Source organism: Meleagris gallopavo, chromosome 7 (genome assembly GCF_905368555.1).
Source record: "Meleagris gallopavo chromosome 7, MGAL_WU_HG_1.1, whole genome shotgun sequence".
Taxonomy (NCBI): Eukaryota; Metazoa; Chordata; class Aves; order Galliformes; family Phasianidae; genus Meleagris; species Meleagris gallopavo.
This window is the reverse complement of record NC_139410.1, coordinates 15,791,789-15,811,082: the sequence shown is the minus strand read 5'-3', so window position 1 is coordinate 15,811,082 and position 19,294 is coordinate 15,791,789. Positions and strand designations below refer to the sequence as shown.

General features: G+C 36.5%; 1 protein-coding gene across 4 annotated transcripts in view; it reads right to left on the bottom strand.

Moving 5' to 3' along the window:
• Window positions 1-279: 279 nt before the first annotated feature.
• The window catches only part of LNPK (lunapark, ER junction formation factor), a 38,765-nt gene continuing 19,750 nt past the window's right edge, over window positions 280-19,294 (bottom strand). For 3 of the 4 annotated variants that reach the window (XM_085227817.1, XM_085227818.1, XM_085227820.1), the window contains 5 exons: window positions 14,947-15,171; window positions 8,704-8,809; window positions 7,999-8,069; window positions 6,567-6,737; window positions 280-1,229 (listed from right to left, as the gene is read on the bottom strand). In XM_085227817.1, the coding sequence (XP_085083943.1) occupies window positions 1,033-1,229; window positions 6,567-6,737; window positions 7,999-8,069; window positions 8,704-8,809; window positions 14,947-15,171 (770 nt within the window). In that variant the 3' untranslated portion in view covers window positions 280-1,032. Of the gene's footprint in view, window positions 1,230-2,038; window positions 2,112-6,566; window positions 6,738-7,998; window positions 8,070-8,703; window positions 8,810-14,946; window positions 15,172-19,294 lie in introns of all 4 variants that reach the window. The other variant, XM_085227819.1, reaches the window with a different exon arrangement.

Genomic DNA, 19,294 nt, shown 5'->3' with positions numbered 1-19,294 from the left:
CATATTAGTATCATATATATATATATATATATATATATATCCTCGAGCCTGAATTGACTTGCAAATTAATCTCATGTACCATAAACTTTAAACCCTTGAAAAATTACAAAGATAAAAATAGACCTTTCTCTACAAAAATATGGGTTGACACCAGATCCTCAAGTCCCTTCAAACACAAACCACTCTTATTCTGTGATCTTTAATGGCTTTTCTAAACCCTCTGAAGCAGTTAATGGGAACAACTGCACGGATACAACATTCTAGGAACCACAAAGCAAGTTTGCTGCTAGACATCTTTATTTTCCTTTAACAAAATACACAAAGGCACAAGATTCACTTATATCTTGTCATTATTTTACAGGTATAAATAGTGCTTCGTATTCAAGTACAATCAAGTGCAGAGACTTTCTATATTTTATGTAAACACAAAACAGATCTGTATGTATGTGCCTCTGGTTCATCTGCAATGCAAATACCAAAGGAAATACCATTTTTGAGTGTCATTTAATTGAATTCTGTCAAAAAGTTAAACTATGAATAACATCAACACTACTCTAATGATACTTTCCATATGCTTAAGTCAGATGTCCGATGACACTTCAGTTTGTAAACATCTGTATTTAAGATGTACTCAATTTACTTCAGTAGGGAAACATTAAAAGGTATCTAAGTTCACTAGACCAAATTTACTAGATCAGCTGTGGGCCAGTAGTTGTTCGTTAACACCTAAAGAGATGCCAAGTTATAGGTCACCTTTAATAAAACTTAAAAGTTTAGTTTTTCAAATACGCATAGTGAACTATGTCTATGACTGTTAGACTTCAACCAACTATACATTCTGTGAGTTAACTTAAAGACATGCTTAATTTACAATATCCACTTTTACACAAAGCTTTGACATATTGTGGCAGTTGAGGCAGTTTCAAGCTCAAGCGAGATTTTTAAGTTGTACCGTTTAAAAAAGCTCACCTGAATAGTAACAACAGGCATGAACAAAGCTAAAAACTAGCTACAGAAGGCACTTGAAATACTTTATTCTGCTTTCACTAAAGATTCTTCACTTTGTTCAGTTGAAATAGCAGAATCTGAAACAGAGTCTTCAGTTGTTGAAACATTTTCTGCAGCTTCTTTTTCAGCTTCTTCAACCAGACTATCATTCAACTGCTCAGCATTTGGTGTTTTCTCATCTGTCTCATTCGTCTCAGTGAGCTGAGCCACTTCTTCAGATTCTGTGGAAAGAAAAGAAATCCAATAGCTATTTTCAGAAATAGCAAACAGCTAATATTTCTAAAGTGCATATGAAAATATTTTGCAAGCATATACAGGTTTCAGTACATAAAGTTCTCAACTGCCAAAGGTAAAACCTATCAAGAAAAAAGAAACTGCTGTGGAAAAGAGTTCAGACCCCACTGGAAATACTACATTCATACTCAACAGAGTCTTTCTGGGCTTGTCCATTTCATGTGAGACATTGTTAGAAATAGACATTATGGTAATTCAGTTTCTTTATTCTTGGTAATGGAAGCAATACAAACTGTATAGCTTTTTCAAGTTGAACCTCCATACAGAAACATTCTAAAAGATTCTACTTGGTGGAAACTACTTTAAACGTAAGTAGCCAGGTCCAGTAATTAGAAAATTAGAAAAAAATAGAACAATCTAGTTCAACATCTGAAAAATGTCAATAAAAAACTGAATATTCTTGATCTTGCTACTTGTCTCACCTCTGCTTTTTTTTTTTCTCCAGTCTCAGATACTACAAATGAGTTTATGCCTTTTCTTGCTCCAGCCCCTCCACACTTAAGTTACATTAAATCTCTACTGCAGCTGTTGAAGCTTGAGTGACAAAGAAAGTAGAGGACAGGAGGAAAAGAACTCCATGCCCTCAATTCTCCTGCAGCATAGCCCAACCATTACTTGTCTGCTCGCTCCTGCAGCCCTTAACTGAACAATGCTCAGCATTCTGCAGAGCTGCCTTGTTTTTAACCTACCAAAAAACAGAGGCACTTTCCCTAAAGAAAACAGTTGTTTTACTCACTTTTTCCTTCACTTCATTGTAAAGAAACTTCGCGAAGCTGCTGAAACTCGCAGTTTAAAAAAGAAAACCTTACCTGGAAAGTTAGTACAATAATTAAAGGTCTGACAAAGTTAAGGAACTAAAGAGCAGGTTCTTTAAACAGGAAGCCATAGCAGTCATAGTAAATGGTACTGCTAACTAACTTATAAATATGATAAGTCTTGATTAAATATACACAGTGATTCCATTTTAAATGCACTGATTAGTGGAATTTTAACTTCATACTGAGTGGCTTAAATTATTGTAGGAACAGTAGCTAAGAAAAAGTTCCATAAGTAAACTCGAAGATGACGACAGAAAGGTAGCATTCTTGATGATTAATCATGAATCCCAGATTTAATTGAAGAATGCAGCTACACACAAGCTCTATGATGGTTTAAGGCAAGTTTAAGAACTGTATGGTTGCAACTTTAAAAGCCCTGGTTTTGGCTACATTAGTTCCCTCTTTCCTAACATCTCTGCTTAATGCTTACAAAGCACGTGTACTTCACCCAGAATGAGTTCATCTAACCCTCTTCTTGGAGGGTACTTCATTGTATAACCTGTGATAATCACAGTACTGCATCACATCACTACTAGATGATTCGAATACTGATGTTACAAACAAAAACAATGGAATTTTTAAATTAAGAGAATTGTGAACAAGTCACTGAACTTAAATAAGCTGACCCAGGTCTGCTTCAAAATCACAGAACTCTAGCCATGTTAACCAGATTGCAGACAAAACACAGCAGGCAGAAATTCACATATTTTAAGTGACAAATTGGCTTACAAAGATACACCATATTCACACTGTCCTGTGAAAGCAAAGCATATTTAATAAGGAAGCAAGCCAAATCTCAAGCAGAATTTGTCCACTTATTTATTATTAAAAAACACAGTAAACAGGCCATTCTGACCAACTTATTCCTTAGCTTTGTCCTCTACCAGCTCTATTCCTAATGTTTCTGCTCCATCTGAAACACTTGCCCAAAGCTAAGCTCTACTTTTGGTACAACTCAAGCATAAACACAGAATAGAATTATTTTTTGAGAACAGTATCACTGCGAACGCTTCCACTGAAGTGCAATCCAAGTTTCTGCATCTGCCTTGTAAATAGGAATGCTTTCAAACATACTAACAGTTGCTATATGCCAAGAGCATTAAACAACTGTAAAATATTCAGACAGCCAGGGAACTCCATGCAAACCTGGAGATCACAAGTAAAGTTAACTTCATAAACTCCTGACGATTACAATGACATCTGAAGTTCAAAGGCATCTAACAAACATCAGCACCAGATATTCACTACAAAACACTCATGCTGTCATACTGTAATTTCAACATTCAAAATGTTGTTAAATGATAAGCCTAAATCAAGAACAGAGCACAAGTACCTAACACAGGGAAGGCAGAATTAATCACGAAGATGAAAGTAATTGGTGTGTTTCTACCCCCAATATAAGATCCAAACATGAATACTTCTAGATGTTCATAAGAGACCTGCCTTTGATAGGAAAAATAAAAAAAATTGAGACAGTTCTTTTCTTAAGACCTCAAGTATTTGGTTTCATTCTGGTACTAAAATCTCCCAAGTCACACAGCTGAATAGCAAAACATAATGTTTGTGTCAGTAATCTGCATCAGACTGACAGCTGATGACTTCATATTTCCAGAGGATTACCAAGTCCAAGGTTCAGTGCCAGTAGCACTCCACACAACCGTTCTTCAAATCTCTTATCCATAGGAGTAGCATGTAGCACGCTTCACTGTGTGAGCACAGCAGAAAAAAGATTGAGCTTCATGCTCTATTCATTAGTAAAGTAGCTGATGGTAAAAAGTATTTATAGCACTTCCGCATCTCATTAGCTTGCAGTTTCTTCAAACTATATAGCTATGGTTTAAACAAATTACATATAAGAGTTGGATATCCCTGTGTTGTCAATATTGTGGTGAGTTTGGTTTCTTGATGTTAATGTTTGTTTACAACTAAGTGAAGATATTCTATTCTTGCCACGACAGCATTTATATTACCACAGTGAACAAAAGGCTTCCCCAGAGCTATACCTTCACAACTCAACATTACAATCAAGGAAGATGCTCATTTATTAATACAGCCCAAATGTCAGTAAGCAGAGTTATGCTTCAAATTAGGGTTCTGATGGAAAAAGTGATTTACTGAAAATGATTTTTTTCTCATTCATAAGAGATTACTTTGTGGCAGGACACAGGCAGTTAATGCACAGTGACAAACAGAAAGGGTAGCATATATTTTATCAGCAAGACATGCTTCAGATATTAGTTACGTTAAATATTAACACATGCTCTATTCCTGGCTGCTTACTAATTATCAAAACAGAATGGTTCATACTTTGTAGATGAAACATTCAGAAAAGATTAGGCATTTAAACCACATAGAAACATAAGTCAACACACCAAGTGCTTAGCTCTAATTTCTCCTCCAAAAAGTTTCAGCATATACTTCTTAGCAGGAAAAGATAAGTAGGGAATGACCCCCCACAGTGGTTTAATTTTTGTTGGGTTTTTTGTTGTTGTTGTTTTAAGTTAAAGAAGCACACCAAAATACAAAGACCACAATCAGAAAAAAAAAAAAAAAAGTAATTTTCAGTGTTAAAAGGCAGTTAAAAAATATCACTTCTACAAAAAAAAAAAAAAGCTGTTTACTTGAAAATTCTACTGTCATAAGAAAGCAGTATTTCATAGAATTTTCACTCCCACATTTCAACTGCCTAAAAAACCCACACTATTTCTTACAGCTTTTTTTTTTTTTTAAACAACATCTATAAACTGACTCAGCAGCTCAGACCCATTAAAAGTACAGTTTGATAAACATTACTTCAAAGATAATACTAGCTTAATTAGCACGCCCTCTCTCAAAACCTCTAAAAGGCTGCAGCTGAACATTACTCAGATGTCCTCAAGGCACATATCTCCAAGAATTAAATATCAGTCTGCAGGAGCTTCTCCATTTGATTCATACAAAAGAAGAAAGACTGAGTTTTGAAGACACCATTAACAACCCATGTCTTTTCTACAACAATCTTCTGCCTTTACCAGTAGCCATGAATTTATCAGTCCATCCACTATTCACTGAAAAGATCAGATAATTAGAGGGCAAAGGTGAAATTTGCATGGTTTGGCTTCACACGATTTAGTTCTTGTTTCAATACTATTATCATAAAAGTACATCTAAGTAGTTAAGTACACTTATCTCTGTTGCCATTCTACCATAGCTTTCCATCTCCTCAGTTGTGTGAATAAAACTGTTAGAGACAGCTATATTTACATACTTAAAGCAGATTCTAACCTGCGGCTTCACAGGCAAACACAAGGGGAGAGAAATAAAATACGCTGTCTTAATAAATACTTGAATGTGGAGCTTTTCCATCTATGTCAGAAGGAAATTCTTCCCTCCTGTATGTTGCCCCACAATACATCATCCTTTCAGGTGAGCCGACAGCTGGTTGAGGAACTACACTGAAACTAGCTGAGGAAAGTTGCCCTGTCACAAGCATTGCTTTGACAGGAAAAGAAGCCAAGCAAGTTTTCCCTGCAATGCACCTTTCATCAGACCACACCCACAGAGAGGATAAATCTTCCCTACCAGTCTTAATCAGCATTCCCATTTTCCCATGCCATTTTGTACTTAGTGTTAAAGAGTAAACGAGTAAACAAGTATTCTGTTACAATCTGACAGTTACAGATGATACAGATGATGAACTTCCAGGCTGAATATCAGATCTGCACCATCTTAGATAACTTTTTCCAACATACTCCCTGATTTGAACTAATGCAAAATGCCAGTAAGTAGAGAGATTCTTTGGTTCGAAATTATAATTTCCAAAGTCTTTTAAAACACTGCATCTTCCTGTTGGCTGTACACCAGATGCCTACTGTATCTGCAGACTATAAAACGTCTCAAAAGGAACTATGTTAAATTAAAATTGACAATTTGTCTTTGAACTCCCTGATTTTAAACAAGGGGGTTTTTACTAGATTTTCCTGCCCTGAGGAAAACAGCAAAAGGAACAAAGGCAGAAATTCCAACGCAACTTAATCAAATGACCTGCTGAACACAGTTGAAGTTAACCACTTCGAGATGTATTCTCTCCTTCACTTACTTACAGTGCTGTTTTCCATGTGTTTATCGGTAACAACAGTACAAATAATTTTGCTGTGATATCATTTGTGCTGGACATACTGCATGATATCAAGAAACTTTGGAGTTCAGGACAAAAAACAACAGCATCAACAAGTTAAGCTAGAAGCAGGAACAAAAAGATTGGAAAAATTATAGACTGTACCTCCTGTGAAGCTATTTCTGTAGAAAAAAAATCACCCAGGCAGAGAAATCCCAATGTACAGTAAAGACAAACATACAGACATTACATATCAATAACAGTTGGCACATTCAATAGCTGCATGCATGGCAAAATGGCAATTTCATTGGGCATTAAATAAGAGCAGACTTGGCGAGATTAGCACGTACCTTCTGTCTGCTGACTCCCCTGCGGTTCTCTCTCCCTTGATTCTGGACTCTCTGTTTCCGACTGCAATTCTGGAAGTTGCTTTTTTTCAAAATTGAAGTCTGGTAGCCGTGGAGCCCGAGGTCTCGTTTTTCTTGCAGGATTCAGGAAAAAGCAGTAGGCACATCTAAATGCTGCACAAAAGCACATCCAGTAAATGGCCTCACTGACCAATTTCATGTTTCACCCTACTCCTGCACAATATCTTGACTGCCCAAAATACTATACAGAGAATTAAATGACTATCAACACCTAAGCTTATTCCCATCACATTTATACAAGTGCTCTATTTAGCTTTTTTTTTTTCCTTCCCTTCAGCACGCATTCACTTATTAAATACCTGTTTGCCTTCAGCTCCGCAGCACTTCTGCATGGGTATTTTTGCCCATAATTGTGAAATATTTGACCACAACAAAATAATGCAATTCAGTACCGTGAGTTGTTGCCACATGCTGTTCTATTCTTTCCTACAGAAGACCTAAGCTGGCAGATTACCTTTTTATTAAGATGTCACTGTGCTTGTTTTTCAAGTAAAGGGATGCTGTGGACTCTTAACACATTTCCTCACTATTTGCTCTTAGAGGAGCATTCAGCTCCAGTGATGCTTAGTTAAGAAAAGGCAATTTTCTTCCAAAATACTGTATACCACATAACAGTTAAACACATTTTCACCAAGACACAAGCGGGGAGAAATGGTCATCTCTTGCACACTAGAACTGTGAATACACTTGAGCAAGGATGACATATAGACTAAATATATTCAGACTCAGAGGAAACTTTCATCTTATTCTTTTAAAGTGCTGTATATTTTCTCACAAAATTAAAAGAAACAAGATTAAATAGACTTATCTAGCATTTCCTCATTTTTCAAACATCAGGCTTACACTTGTGGTAAAAAGGAGGCAAAATAAAACATCTGTGTTCAATAACAAGCTGTGTCTGCCTTAAGTTATTGTCAGCCATAAATTCACATATAGCCTCCCAGGGCTTGTTCCCAGTCCTTTTCCAATATCTCCCCAAGATCTTCTTGCCAAAGCAAAATTTTAAGTTCTGGTAAAAGAGGAATACATTAATGTCAGATCATTTCTCAACATAAAACCCTTCTGAGAACCGTTCAAAGTCAGTAGCAATTCTCAGGGATGCATTGGAGGAGGTTTATTTCTACTGAACAGTTTTCTGCACAGAATCCCTGTCCTGGAAGTTGCAGTAAAGTACTTCTTTAAATCTTAAAGTGAATCTTTAGATACAGAGTAGCAAGTCACCATAAAACTGTTCCCATATGAACTGGCACTTCACAGTCTCAGTTGAGTATTTTACCACAGTCAAAATGAAGCATCATGCCTGCTTGCTATGAAACAAGCCAGCTATTACAGTCTACTACAGATGAGTTCTTACCTATATATTCAAACTCCTCCTTCAGAGCCATACCATTGTGAGAACAACATTGCTGACATATAAGGGCATACCTAGAAAATATTAATACTTAATTTCGTACCTTTAAGTAATAATACACTGAAGCAGGAGAAACACTTTACTTTAGACACTAATAGCTTAGATATTTACTCTAAAAAAATAATTTGCACAGTGAAATTGTTACTACTTAAAGCCAACTAAATCTGTATACTTGACAATAATTTTTAAAGTTGGTTTAGAAACAGCTACAACTTAGAGTTCATAGTTGAATAGACTTTTAATGCCAGTATTTTCAGAAAATAACATCAAAACCATTTAAATGTTTGTACCATATTAGTGACCATAGTTAATATGGGAGTTCAGATATGTCTAGACAGTTCTGAAGGCAAAGCATTTATAGTAGTAATAAAGCTGAAATGCTAAGATAACTAAATGGTTGGGTTTCTTGAACAATTTATTCACCTACTTGAGTATTAAGGTTTATTACTTTTATATCATGGCTAATACTATTCAAAGTGGTTACCATTTTCCTTACAGACATCATGAAGCACTAAGCAGCAGCCATTTCATTTTAAAAAATGTGCAATACTTTTAGTCTTGACTCTTCTAATTTTATTTTTTTAATTAAAAAAAAGGGTTAAGTTCCCTAACTCAAGTATTTGCATACTCCCTTAAGCAATGTCTTACCTGTTCTGAGGACCATCACCAACCAAATACTCAATAACTCTATCCATAACTCCTCTTTCTCGAGGAAGAATAGGTCTCGCTAAAGGAGGGCCTGGAGGATGAAGACCTAGGAAGACATGAAATATATCAAATGGATTTTCAACTATATTGTGTATAATCCATCATCTGTGCATGCTAGTGCCATTGAAATTCCACCTACTTAATATAAAATGCATTTTCCTTAATTTACTAGGAGAGCTTTAATTTGTTTTTCAACCCACAACAGGTGAAAGTTCACCTTCTCCTTCACCTTATATTAACTCATTTTACTTTTACACATGAAATACATTGTTAAATTTATTTCTAAAAAATTTAATATATCAATAGTATTTAATGACGACTGAGAATTATAGACTTTTTTTTTTAATAAAAAGTACTGTTCTTTTTTGAGTTTTCTTAACACACTTTCAAATCTGCATATGCAGTTTTTCAAGTTCACGGCAACGTATCTGGGGAAAAAAAATCAATTCCAACAGCAAAAGAATACGTAAGGATGCTATCAAAGAAGCATCCACTGGCTTCTGCAGTCACTATGCAGCAGGAGCCTAACTGAAAATATGTACCACATGTATTCAGTCTACACATTAAATATACCCAGGCATCTGATATTTTGGTAACCTTATATTTGTTGGAAAGCTGGATATTCTCAGACCTGTGTTTAGTCAAAGTAGTCAGAAGATCACCAGTGATATAAAAATATTTCTGTATTCCATGTGTCTAGCTATTACCAAAATAGAACTCCTTTCAAAAGCGAGTAACAACAGTAAGTGCTACCACCTTCATCTCTGTTCACATACAGCAATTACAGCACAGCAGAGGCACACACTTGTCTTCCGACAAACTTTGAAACCCTCTGGTCTGCTCCAACACCATCATCAACTACCAATTTCCATATATGTCACTTACATTCATACTTCTATCTTCCCTTCTAGTCCTAACACAGAAGTTAGGCGTAGTGAACAAATACAATAAAAACTGACCACTCAAATAGCAAGCATTTCAAAGCAAAGACAATCCTGGCCAAAAGCCATTTCACACACACCAGTTAAGTCACAGTACATTCAAAATTTCAACATATTAATCAGATTATACAGCAACATATACTGCCTTCCACTTCTCTGTTAGTTAATAGTAACTATTTTAAAGGAAATACTGCTTTTAATCCACAGTAATTCTATGCAACAAGATGTATGCCTCCCAGAACTGGCATATCACATTGTCATACTTGCAGGCTACAGACAATGCTTCAGTTTGAAAAACTGCTTGATCAATTAGTTTTAGTTAAATCTCTTAATTGTGTGTCCAATCACCAGCCAGCATCCTCATCAGGTTAAATTCAAATAAGTGCTACCAGCTGAAAACATCTGATTTCTCATCTTAAAGGACAGAACCTGAGAACACGTCCTTCAGAGACCACTTACACTACCCAAGATTAACTTTATATCCCAACCCTTCAGATTCTTTTTAAAGGTTACATTAACTGCAGTCTGCTCTACAGCTCAAACACTTTGCAGAGTTGTGAGAATACACACTTCCTATTCCTCCAAAGTACTGCCTCCTAAATTCTGACCTGAAATGACTCTTTACATGAGCAAGGATTCTGCAGGTTATTCAGTCCAGAGTTCATCCACATTAATAAGGAGAGATTCCTTCCAGGGTCTCACACAGTTACCTGAGACAAAGACCATGCTACACCCACTAACCCAAGAGACTAATACCTATACTCGAAAGCTCATTCAGCGGTTGAGAAAACTACTACAGCATTTGGAATCATATTTGGCAGCTCATTAACTAAACTTCTAACACATCACAGAGGAAAAAATACTTACAGCTGAACAATGCTGTAATCTCATGGGTCAACATAGAGCATTAGTTCCAGACAACTTGTCCTGTTGCTATGACTTTGCTCAGTGCCAAGGAGAAAGAAATCAACGTGGGGTAATCTGAAGCCATACAAAACTGAGTATATTTAATTCTTAGGAAAGAAATTCTCAAGGCCCAAAAAGCAACTCATATTCTCTCAGGGAAGAGTTCTGGCTTGTAATTATTCAACATATCCAATAAAAACACTTATGTAAAACACATAGCTTAGAAGGGCTTTCAGTGACCACACATTTAGCTTTTGATTCTCTAGTCTAGTATTTTTCTTGGAAATGTGTTTCACAGATTGGATTAGTTGAACTAATTCAGAAGGACATTTAATTGAAAGACACTAAGGGGGGAAAAAAAAAAAAGAGCAGACTTCAAGCTTCACAGAAGATACATTTATCTTTTCCGTAGCCCTTTTACACATGCCCTAGCTGCCCCTAGCTGAAGTCATTCCTTCCAGTAATACAACTTTCAGCAGACTCCTTCATAAGCACCCACAGAGAAGCAACACGTAGCCTATGGGTATACACAGGCAAAGACAATACAGCAGCTCTTGCCACTTAATAAGCTGATTTAAGATAGGCATTCAGCTTAAACAGCATTAAATGTAACCGACAGCAATTCTCTCTCAAGCCTTTTATCTTTTAACCTCCACAGATGCAAGCAAAGAGAAGATTCACTGCCGAAATGCACTACAATCATTTGTAAACCTGTAGTTCAATAGTAATATATCAGCAACTCCTAAGGTAAAAAAAAATAATAATAATTGTTTCACAAAGTAGGTCTCAAACATTTGGAGCTAAGTCCTTTCACAGTCCTACACTGAGAATGAGATTAATCTTGTCATTAAGGTTGCTTTTCCTAAAAGAAAATGCCTCTCATCAATTCTGGAAAATTGACCTAAATGGTTTGTCCTGATCTACACATAAACAGTAAGATTTGATCAGAATATACTGCAATTTACACGTTTCCAATAAGCACATAGTTTCATTCTTAACACGATTTTTTTGTTTGTTTGTTTTGTTTACAATCATCCTCATTTTCACAAAAGAAATCAGGTGACATAAATCAGCATTCTCAAGATATTCCTGTATTCTGCAAACAAGTAGTACTTAAGACAGAAAAACCTCACAGCAGTTACCAGAATAAATTCACTACTAGGCAGAACCCTACATTTTACAGATTTTTTTTTCAAAGGCTGACCAGAGAAAACTTCAAGCGAAACGCATTTCCTAAGGCTTCACCAAACAAAAAGAAAAAAAAACTTAGTGCTTCTATTAAAAAAAAAAAAGTGAATGGTCAGTGTTTAACATGAGTGCAATGGCAAAGATTTGGAAGACTGATATAAACTGCAATAAAATTAAAACTCTAATTTTTTTTTTCCCTCAATATCTGGTTAGTATTCAAACACTGATTAATATCCAAAAGATCAAATTTTTATATGCCTCATATATCATAACAAAGTTTCCAGTAGTTAAAAAAGGTAAAATTTAAGTAAAACTACCTCGCATTACAACATGCTCCATGGAAAACTTCAATTACCTGCCTACTAATAACTCAAACCAACCATCTTAGTTCTCATGCTGTTATGGACACCAGTAATTAATATGAACATCAAAAGCAATCATTGTAGAAAGACTGGTCATTTTTGCAAAGCTTGGCAAACTCTCAACTACCTGCTGGTTATTAATTTTCAAACATATGGGAGCTCCGTGGTAATACACGTTAAATTGATTCTCCTCTACAAAATATAGTATAATGAAAATGAATTATTAATCTTCTCTACTTTAGAGATAATTAAGGCTATTCACATTTGTTGCAAACCATGCATAAACTGAGAGGCAATGATATTACTCTTACAGATAGTGAATTTACATACTTCCCACTACAGCTGCATGACTAAGATTTTATATGCTTGAAAGGTTTGGGAAAACTCAAGAGAAAACAAGGCTTCCACTCTGACACTGACAGTTACAGTATACAACAGAACACTGCTGCAACAGACTAACACGTTTAAGCAGGAAAAATGCACATGCATACAAAGCATTATCATGAAAATCACATTAAATATTTTAATTAACAGTCTTGGCAACTGTCCTTTTAAACAAGCTAATTTTTCTTTCCTCCTCTAAATCCTTTCTGCAAGCAAGGGCTAACATTCACCCAGCTTATTCATTGTACCCAACTCTTTTTTCCCTAGAAAACTAGCAGACTGCTGATACTCGATTATAAAGCCAGCATCTTAACCAAGAAAGAACATGTGATTTTAAACTAATTAAAGAATTTCCAACAAGCAGGTTTCAGTAAACACTATTTGAACCCAAATGACCACTTCCTTGGTGTGCGAAGCTAATTTACAGTACTTCTAGATAATCAAGAAGTATTAATATCTTGCCATTATAGTTCACTTCAGGGATAAAAACAAATTTAGCAGTTTCATAATAAAGGTAAACAATTACTAAGCAGTAACAAGGCTTAAAGTGCAGTAAACAGATCACTACTCATGAACACTGCACCAAATTACAATGGTGCTGAAAAGTATCTTGGCAAGTTGCATCCCCATGACCACTTGAGGAACCTGAACATCCACAAGAACATGAGTCTGATGAGATGCATCCCAGAATCTTAAGGGAATTAGCTGACGTAGTCACCAAGTCACTTTCAATGATATGGATGGGGTGCCATCCAGAGGGACCTAGATAGGCTTGAGCACTGGGCCCAGGTTCAACAAATCCAAGTGCAAGGTCTTACGCCTGGGCCAAGGCAACCCTCACTGCAAATACAGGCTCAGGGATGAAAGGTTTGAGTGCAGTCCTGCCAAAAAAGACCTGAGGGTAGTGATGGATGGGAAGCTGGACACAAGCCAGCTCGCAGCCCAGAAAGCCAGTTGTACCCTGGGCTGCATCAAAAGAAGTGTGGCCAGCAGGTCATGAGGGCTGATCCTACCCCTCTACTCTGCATTGGTGAGGCATCACCTGGAGTACTGCATCCAGAGGTGGATTCCTCGGTACAGAAGAGACATAGACATGTTGCAGCACATCCAGAAGTGGGCCACAAAAATAATCCACAGAATGGAACACCTTTCCTACAAGGACAGGTTGAAAGGGTTGGGACTATTCAGCCTGGAGAACAGAAGGCTCCAAACTGACCTGAGAAAGACCTTTCAGTATCTGCAGGGGAGCTACAGGAAAGAAGGGGACAGACTCTCTAGGAGGAGACAGAAGAAGGGGAAATGGTTTCAAAGAAGGTAGATTTAGAATGGATATATGGAAAAAGCCTTTTTACAGTGAGGGTGGTAAGGCACTGGAACAGGTCACCTAGAGATGCAGTGGATGCCCCATCCCTGCAGACTTTTAAGGTGAGGCCAGATCAGGCCCTGGGCAATCCAATGTAGCTGTGATGTCCCTGTTCCACTGCAGGGGAGTTGGGCTAGATGGCTTTTAGAGGTCCCTCCCAACTCCAAGGATTCTATGACTACGTTTCTGAAATTGTGATCTCCCCCACTGTCTTGAGATCCAACTTGCCAAACATTCTGCAACAAATGGATACCCTGGATGTGGCCTCTACTGATTCACCTTCAATGAGCAGAACAAAATCTCTCCTTCTCTCAAAATCTCCCAAATTTTAACATCCTTCCTAAACCAAATGGCACATGCTCAATTCAATTAAGTCCATCCCCTCACAGCAGGAAGCCAGAAACAAAAGGAAAAATACTTCCAGAATATGAAACCAAGTTTTAAAGAGCATTCATTTCTACAGGATTTTGACCTGTTGGTAAACTTTTGACTATTGCACCAAACTAACATGCAATTTCAGAAAAAATCCAGATACAACACAGACAATTCTTCCAGCATATTTGGTATTTCATACTTAAAATCTATGAATATAGATTGCCTGAGTATACCTCCTGAAGTAAAAATTTAAATAAATGTCAAGATGCATGGTAAAAAAATATGTGCAGGGTTTGGTCAGAAACATGAATGTGTTCGGAAAGTGTTCTCCTCTACATCTGATTTATATAACTGTAGAGTTCTTCTAAACTAAGAACATAAAAAGGTATGCTATATTGTTGACTACAGAATACTGCAAAGTTTTATTGCCATTTAAACAAAGAAGCCATAACAGTTAAATGAGCTCAGGCAATAGGTTTCAGCATCAAGAGGTGCCAGCTGTAAAGAGTTATGGCTAATTGAATATGGAACTCCCGCTTAATCAGATAACTGCTCTGCAATTTCCAAATGAAATGCCATTTCCATACTGTCTGAAAATGGCCTATTTTATAGGTAACCAGAGAAAACAATATAAACTGTAAATAACAGTAAGCATTCTGTTTACCCATTCCAGGCACTGAAGTAGCTGGGGATCCAGGGCGTCTTGGTAGAATGTTTGACTGCAAGGGTGGCACAACAGTTCTTTCTGGTGGTCCAGTAAGAGCAGCTGCATCCCTCTGCTGATTAGGAGATGGCGTTGCCGAAACAAGCGATTTTGGAGAGCTTTGCTTAGGAGTAGCAGGCGTGGGTGTAGAAGCATTTCTTTGAGCTGCAGTCCTCTGACGAATTTCTGACAAGATATGCACATACTTATTTTAACATCTAACACTATAAGCAAAAAATAAGTACATTAATATCACTAACCTGCTATTTTAATCAGCCAGAAATAACAGAGTCAAATAAAACCAGAAAGGTCTATAGCTAAAGATTGCCAGATGAATGGCTGAGCATATCATAGAATTACAGCCTGTACAGAATGCTGTTTTTAACAGTAATGATCATTAACTGAGTACTTGGGGTAAAAGATTTCCAGAAGAAAATTAGCAGATGCTTACCTTATAATTTTGTACTCTAAAGCAGAAAGTTGGACAGACAAACAGATAAGTTCCAACCAGAAAGCACAGATGGAACCTGTTATTTCTGTTTTACTCTATGATTTAAACATGCTTCCAAGCATTTTGTTTTCCATCGGAATAAAAACTATTAAACTATCCAGGCTAAGTATTCAGTGCTATAAAGAAACTTTCAGATTAGATAATTTCAGATTGTATAAATTAAAATTCTAGAATGACAACAAAACATTACACTGCTAATCTTAAACAGGTAGTACAGTTTTCATCACTGTTTTCAATAACTGTACCACATGTTTGGATTGTCACAAAACAGGAAAAGACTCTACTACATCATTCACATACTTTTACTTCTATCTCAATCTGCGACCAATGAGTTGCTATTATTTCTAAGAAAGATTTTATGTTTCTTCAGCTTCTCTTCTACCAAGACAAAGCTCTCATTAACAAGAATAGGAATATTATCCCAGTAATATACTACGGTTTGGATATTTTATCAAGTCATGAAAATTTTAAGTTCCATTACATTTACATACAAGTTTGTTCACCAAAGCAAAGTAGGACCAATGACAAGGAATAGCAACCACTTAACTATTTCCCATCCTATCTTTATCATGTTACCTCCAAAGAACATTTGAAATACTCTACTGTAAGAAATTAAATTGAAATTAACCCTCACTTCAGGACTCCAGACATTAACATTGTTAACACATGATGGCTTAATCTAAAAACTGTATCTCCAGAATGGCTACACCAGATACTAACCAATAGCCTCCGGAACTAGTTCCTAGCACCCACAATATTTTGACTGAACTTGCTTATCTTTAAAAAATAAAATAAGGCATTTAACATTTGGTTTTGACTTTCAATTCATCTCCCTGAGTTTCAAGATTGGAGAGACTGCTGAGTTTCTGACAGGCTGAAGAGTGTCAGCTCCTAACAAGTAATTAGTAAATTCATTAGTGACTTGATGGCCACAGGGAGATGGGTGTGCTGAAGTCTGAAGGAGCTACCTCTGTACCTGGGAAGTAAAACACTACCATGCTAAGCTTTTTTATGTGCTACGGAGATGGTGAGCGTGTAACATGAGCTTACACTAGCCAAGGAAGAGTTGCCATCACTGGAGCCTCAGGTCAAACAAAAGTTCAGTTGGTCAACAGCCAACACATACTGCTATAAAACTGCAACACGTAGGCTATGTTCTGGCCTACTAATCTGTGCATATATATATATATAGCATTAGTATGCATCAAAAGGAAGAAAATATCAGCCACAGTCAGAAGACTGCAACCAGTCTTATTAAAAAAATCTATCTAGCTCAGTTTCCTAGTAAGCAGAACTCATTATTAGCTTCCCCTTCTACATTATCATGCACATTGCTGCGTTAACTGACACTTCATCTTCCAGTTTAGATCACCTAACAAGTATGAAGATTCTGTATGCTTCTAAGTTGGTGTTAGCAAGTAAAATGCGTCCCCTCGTTTAAACTGTTCTAGATCTGGATAACAGGGTAAATTGGTGAGGTTGCAGAAATTCCTTAAAGGTTTCCTTGGTAACATGTTCCTACTTTTAAAACTAACCCTGTGTCAGAAATTGAATTTTAATTGAGAATTCATCTATGATGAACATCTCGCCAACACTGAGAGATTTTTTGAGAGAGATTTTAATAGCAACATTTCAAATTAACCTGCACTAGAATAACTAGTTTTTACTCATTTATTTACTCATTTGCAGCTTGTAAAATTCTGCCCAAAAAGTATAAATCATCTATAAATAATATATTGCATGTTAATTATGAACCTCTTGTAAACTTTCAGGTTTCCATAATTAAAGTCCTACGAGTTAACTGAAGAAAGCGTTCATTTCATCTCTGTTCTAACAATACATAGCAACTGCTGAAGTAGTTTGAATTGAGTTATGCAGTTTTCAAAGGTTTCTTTTTTCCCCTCTACATAAATGATTCCTTTCCACATGTAAATTATCTGTATGAAGACAGATGAGTAACTTGAAAACGGGTCTTTTATCTTTCAGGTATGCTAAGTTCAAACCCTGCAGTTACTGGCACTGAACAATACTCATACATAAGCAGATAGGTTAAAATGGCTATTCCCAACTGATGGTTCAGTATGATTTCTTGCAGGTTTATTAAGATATTGCCACTGGTGAGACAGTTGTATCTTTCACTTTTAAGAGCAAAAGTATTTTATTTCTCCTTCACTTCAAAACTTGATTTTTGTACACTGTTTTTAAAATATCTACAGCACAACGCCAGCCAAGATACAGTTCACAACCTTGTTGGCTTTAGTGGCAGAGATGAACCAAGAATTTCTTTATCCTTGGTGTCTGTATCCAACCCATAACTTGCAACCATCTGTTATTGCACTGTTTTTAATTCAGGTCATGCAGCGATCTCAATTACAACAGAGCACTGCTAACAGCTGTATCAGCACATTGAAGGGAACAGGTAACAACGGGATATTAGTGTTTTGTTTTTTTTTCCCTACTTACTTTATTTTCTTCATATGGACAGAGTTCTGAATGTTCATTAACTCCACCCCCCAAGCACTTATTAGATAAAATTGCACTTCAGTTTTCAAATTCCCCTCCTTCTGAATTTCCAGGATTTTCTAATAGCAAATATCAAGATTAATTGTAATTTTAAGAGATGAATTGTATTAATTAACAAGTACGTCAAAAATCACGAAAACTTTGAAAAGAACTAAGCAGCATACGATGAAGCTGCTGAATGATCAATGCAGGGTCTCATTTCTTCTCTGTGACAAATTCAAACTTACAGAAATCACAGAAACACCAAGGTTGAAAAAGACCTACAAGATCATCCAGTCCAACCATCCACCTATTACCAAAAGTTCTCACTAAATCACATCCCTCGACACAAAATCCAAACATTCCTTGAACACCTCCAGGGTCAGTGACTCCACCACCTCTCTGGGCAGCCCATTCCAGCACCTGACCACTCTTTCCTAACATCCAGCCTAAATCTCCCCTGGCACAGCTTGAAGCCATTTCCTCTAGTTCTATCACCAGTTCTATCACTCTTCTGAGAGTTAACTACTATACGAAGCTGAATGATAAACATCTTTGAACTAAATAATCTGTTAGATATGTGAGTTTCTATTTCAACTTGCAAGTTAAACACATACCAACCAACCTTCCATCGACTGCCGCGTACAACTTCAAATCCAATCTGATTGGTCATTATCTATCCAGTGCTTAAGATAACGAGTTCTGCTCCCTGACCAGCTTGTCTCCAAACTGAGACAATAGAAGTCTAAGGAAGTATACATGCTTTCTTATCAGCTATTTTATGAATTTCAAATTACTAATTCCACTGTATGCCATATACAAGAAGTTATACCATAACCACAGTAAGGTACCATCCAGTTGTAGTAAGTTAAGTTAGGTTCTGTTCCAAGTAGTGTATTCCTTTGGGCAGATATTTAGTGTGAAAAACAATAAGCTAACACTTTTGATATCTAAAAATTGAATTAATGAATTACTGCATATACAAAAAATGGACTATTGAAAAAATAGGTCTCCTCATTTCAGAAGATAAAGCCAAACAGCACAAATACAAGCGCTGTGCACCTACCAAAAACAGCATTTCTAGAGTGAAAAATGAAAGAAATACAGGCTTGTCTATTTCAAATCCCTCTCCCAAGAATTAAACAAAACTCTGGAGCATATATTAAAAGCATATATTGTTTCTTCCATAGCAAATTATGTACATCAGATTCCGCAGTTCATTTTGAGCATGAACCCCCACAGGTCTGAGTTGGTTAAAACAGCAAATTACTCTTTAGACTATCTCAAAACAATTTT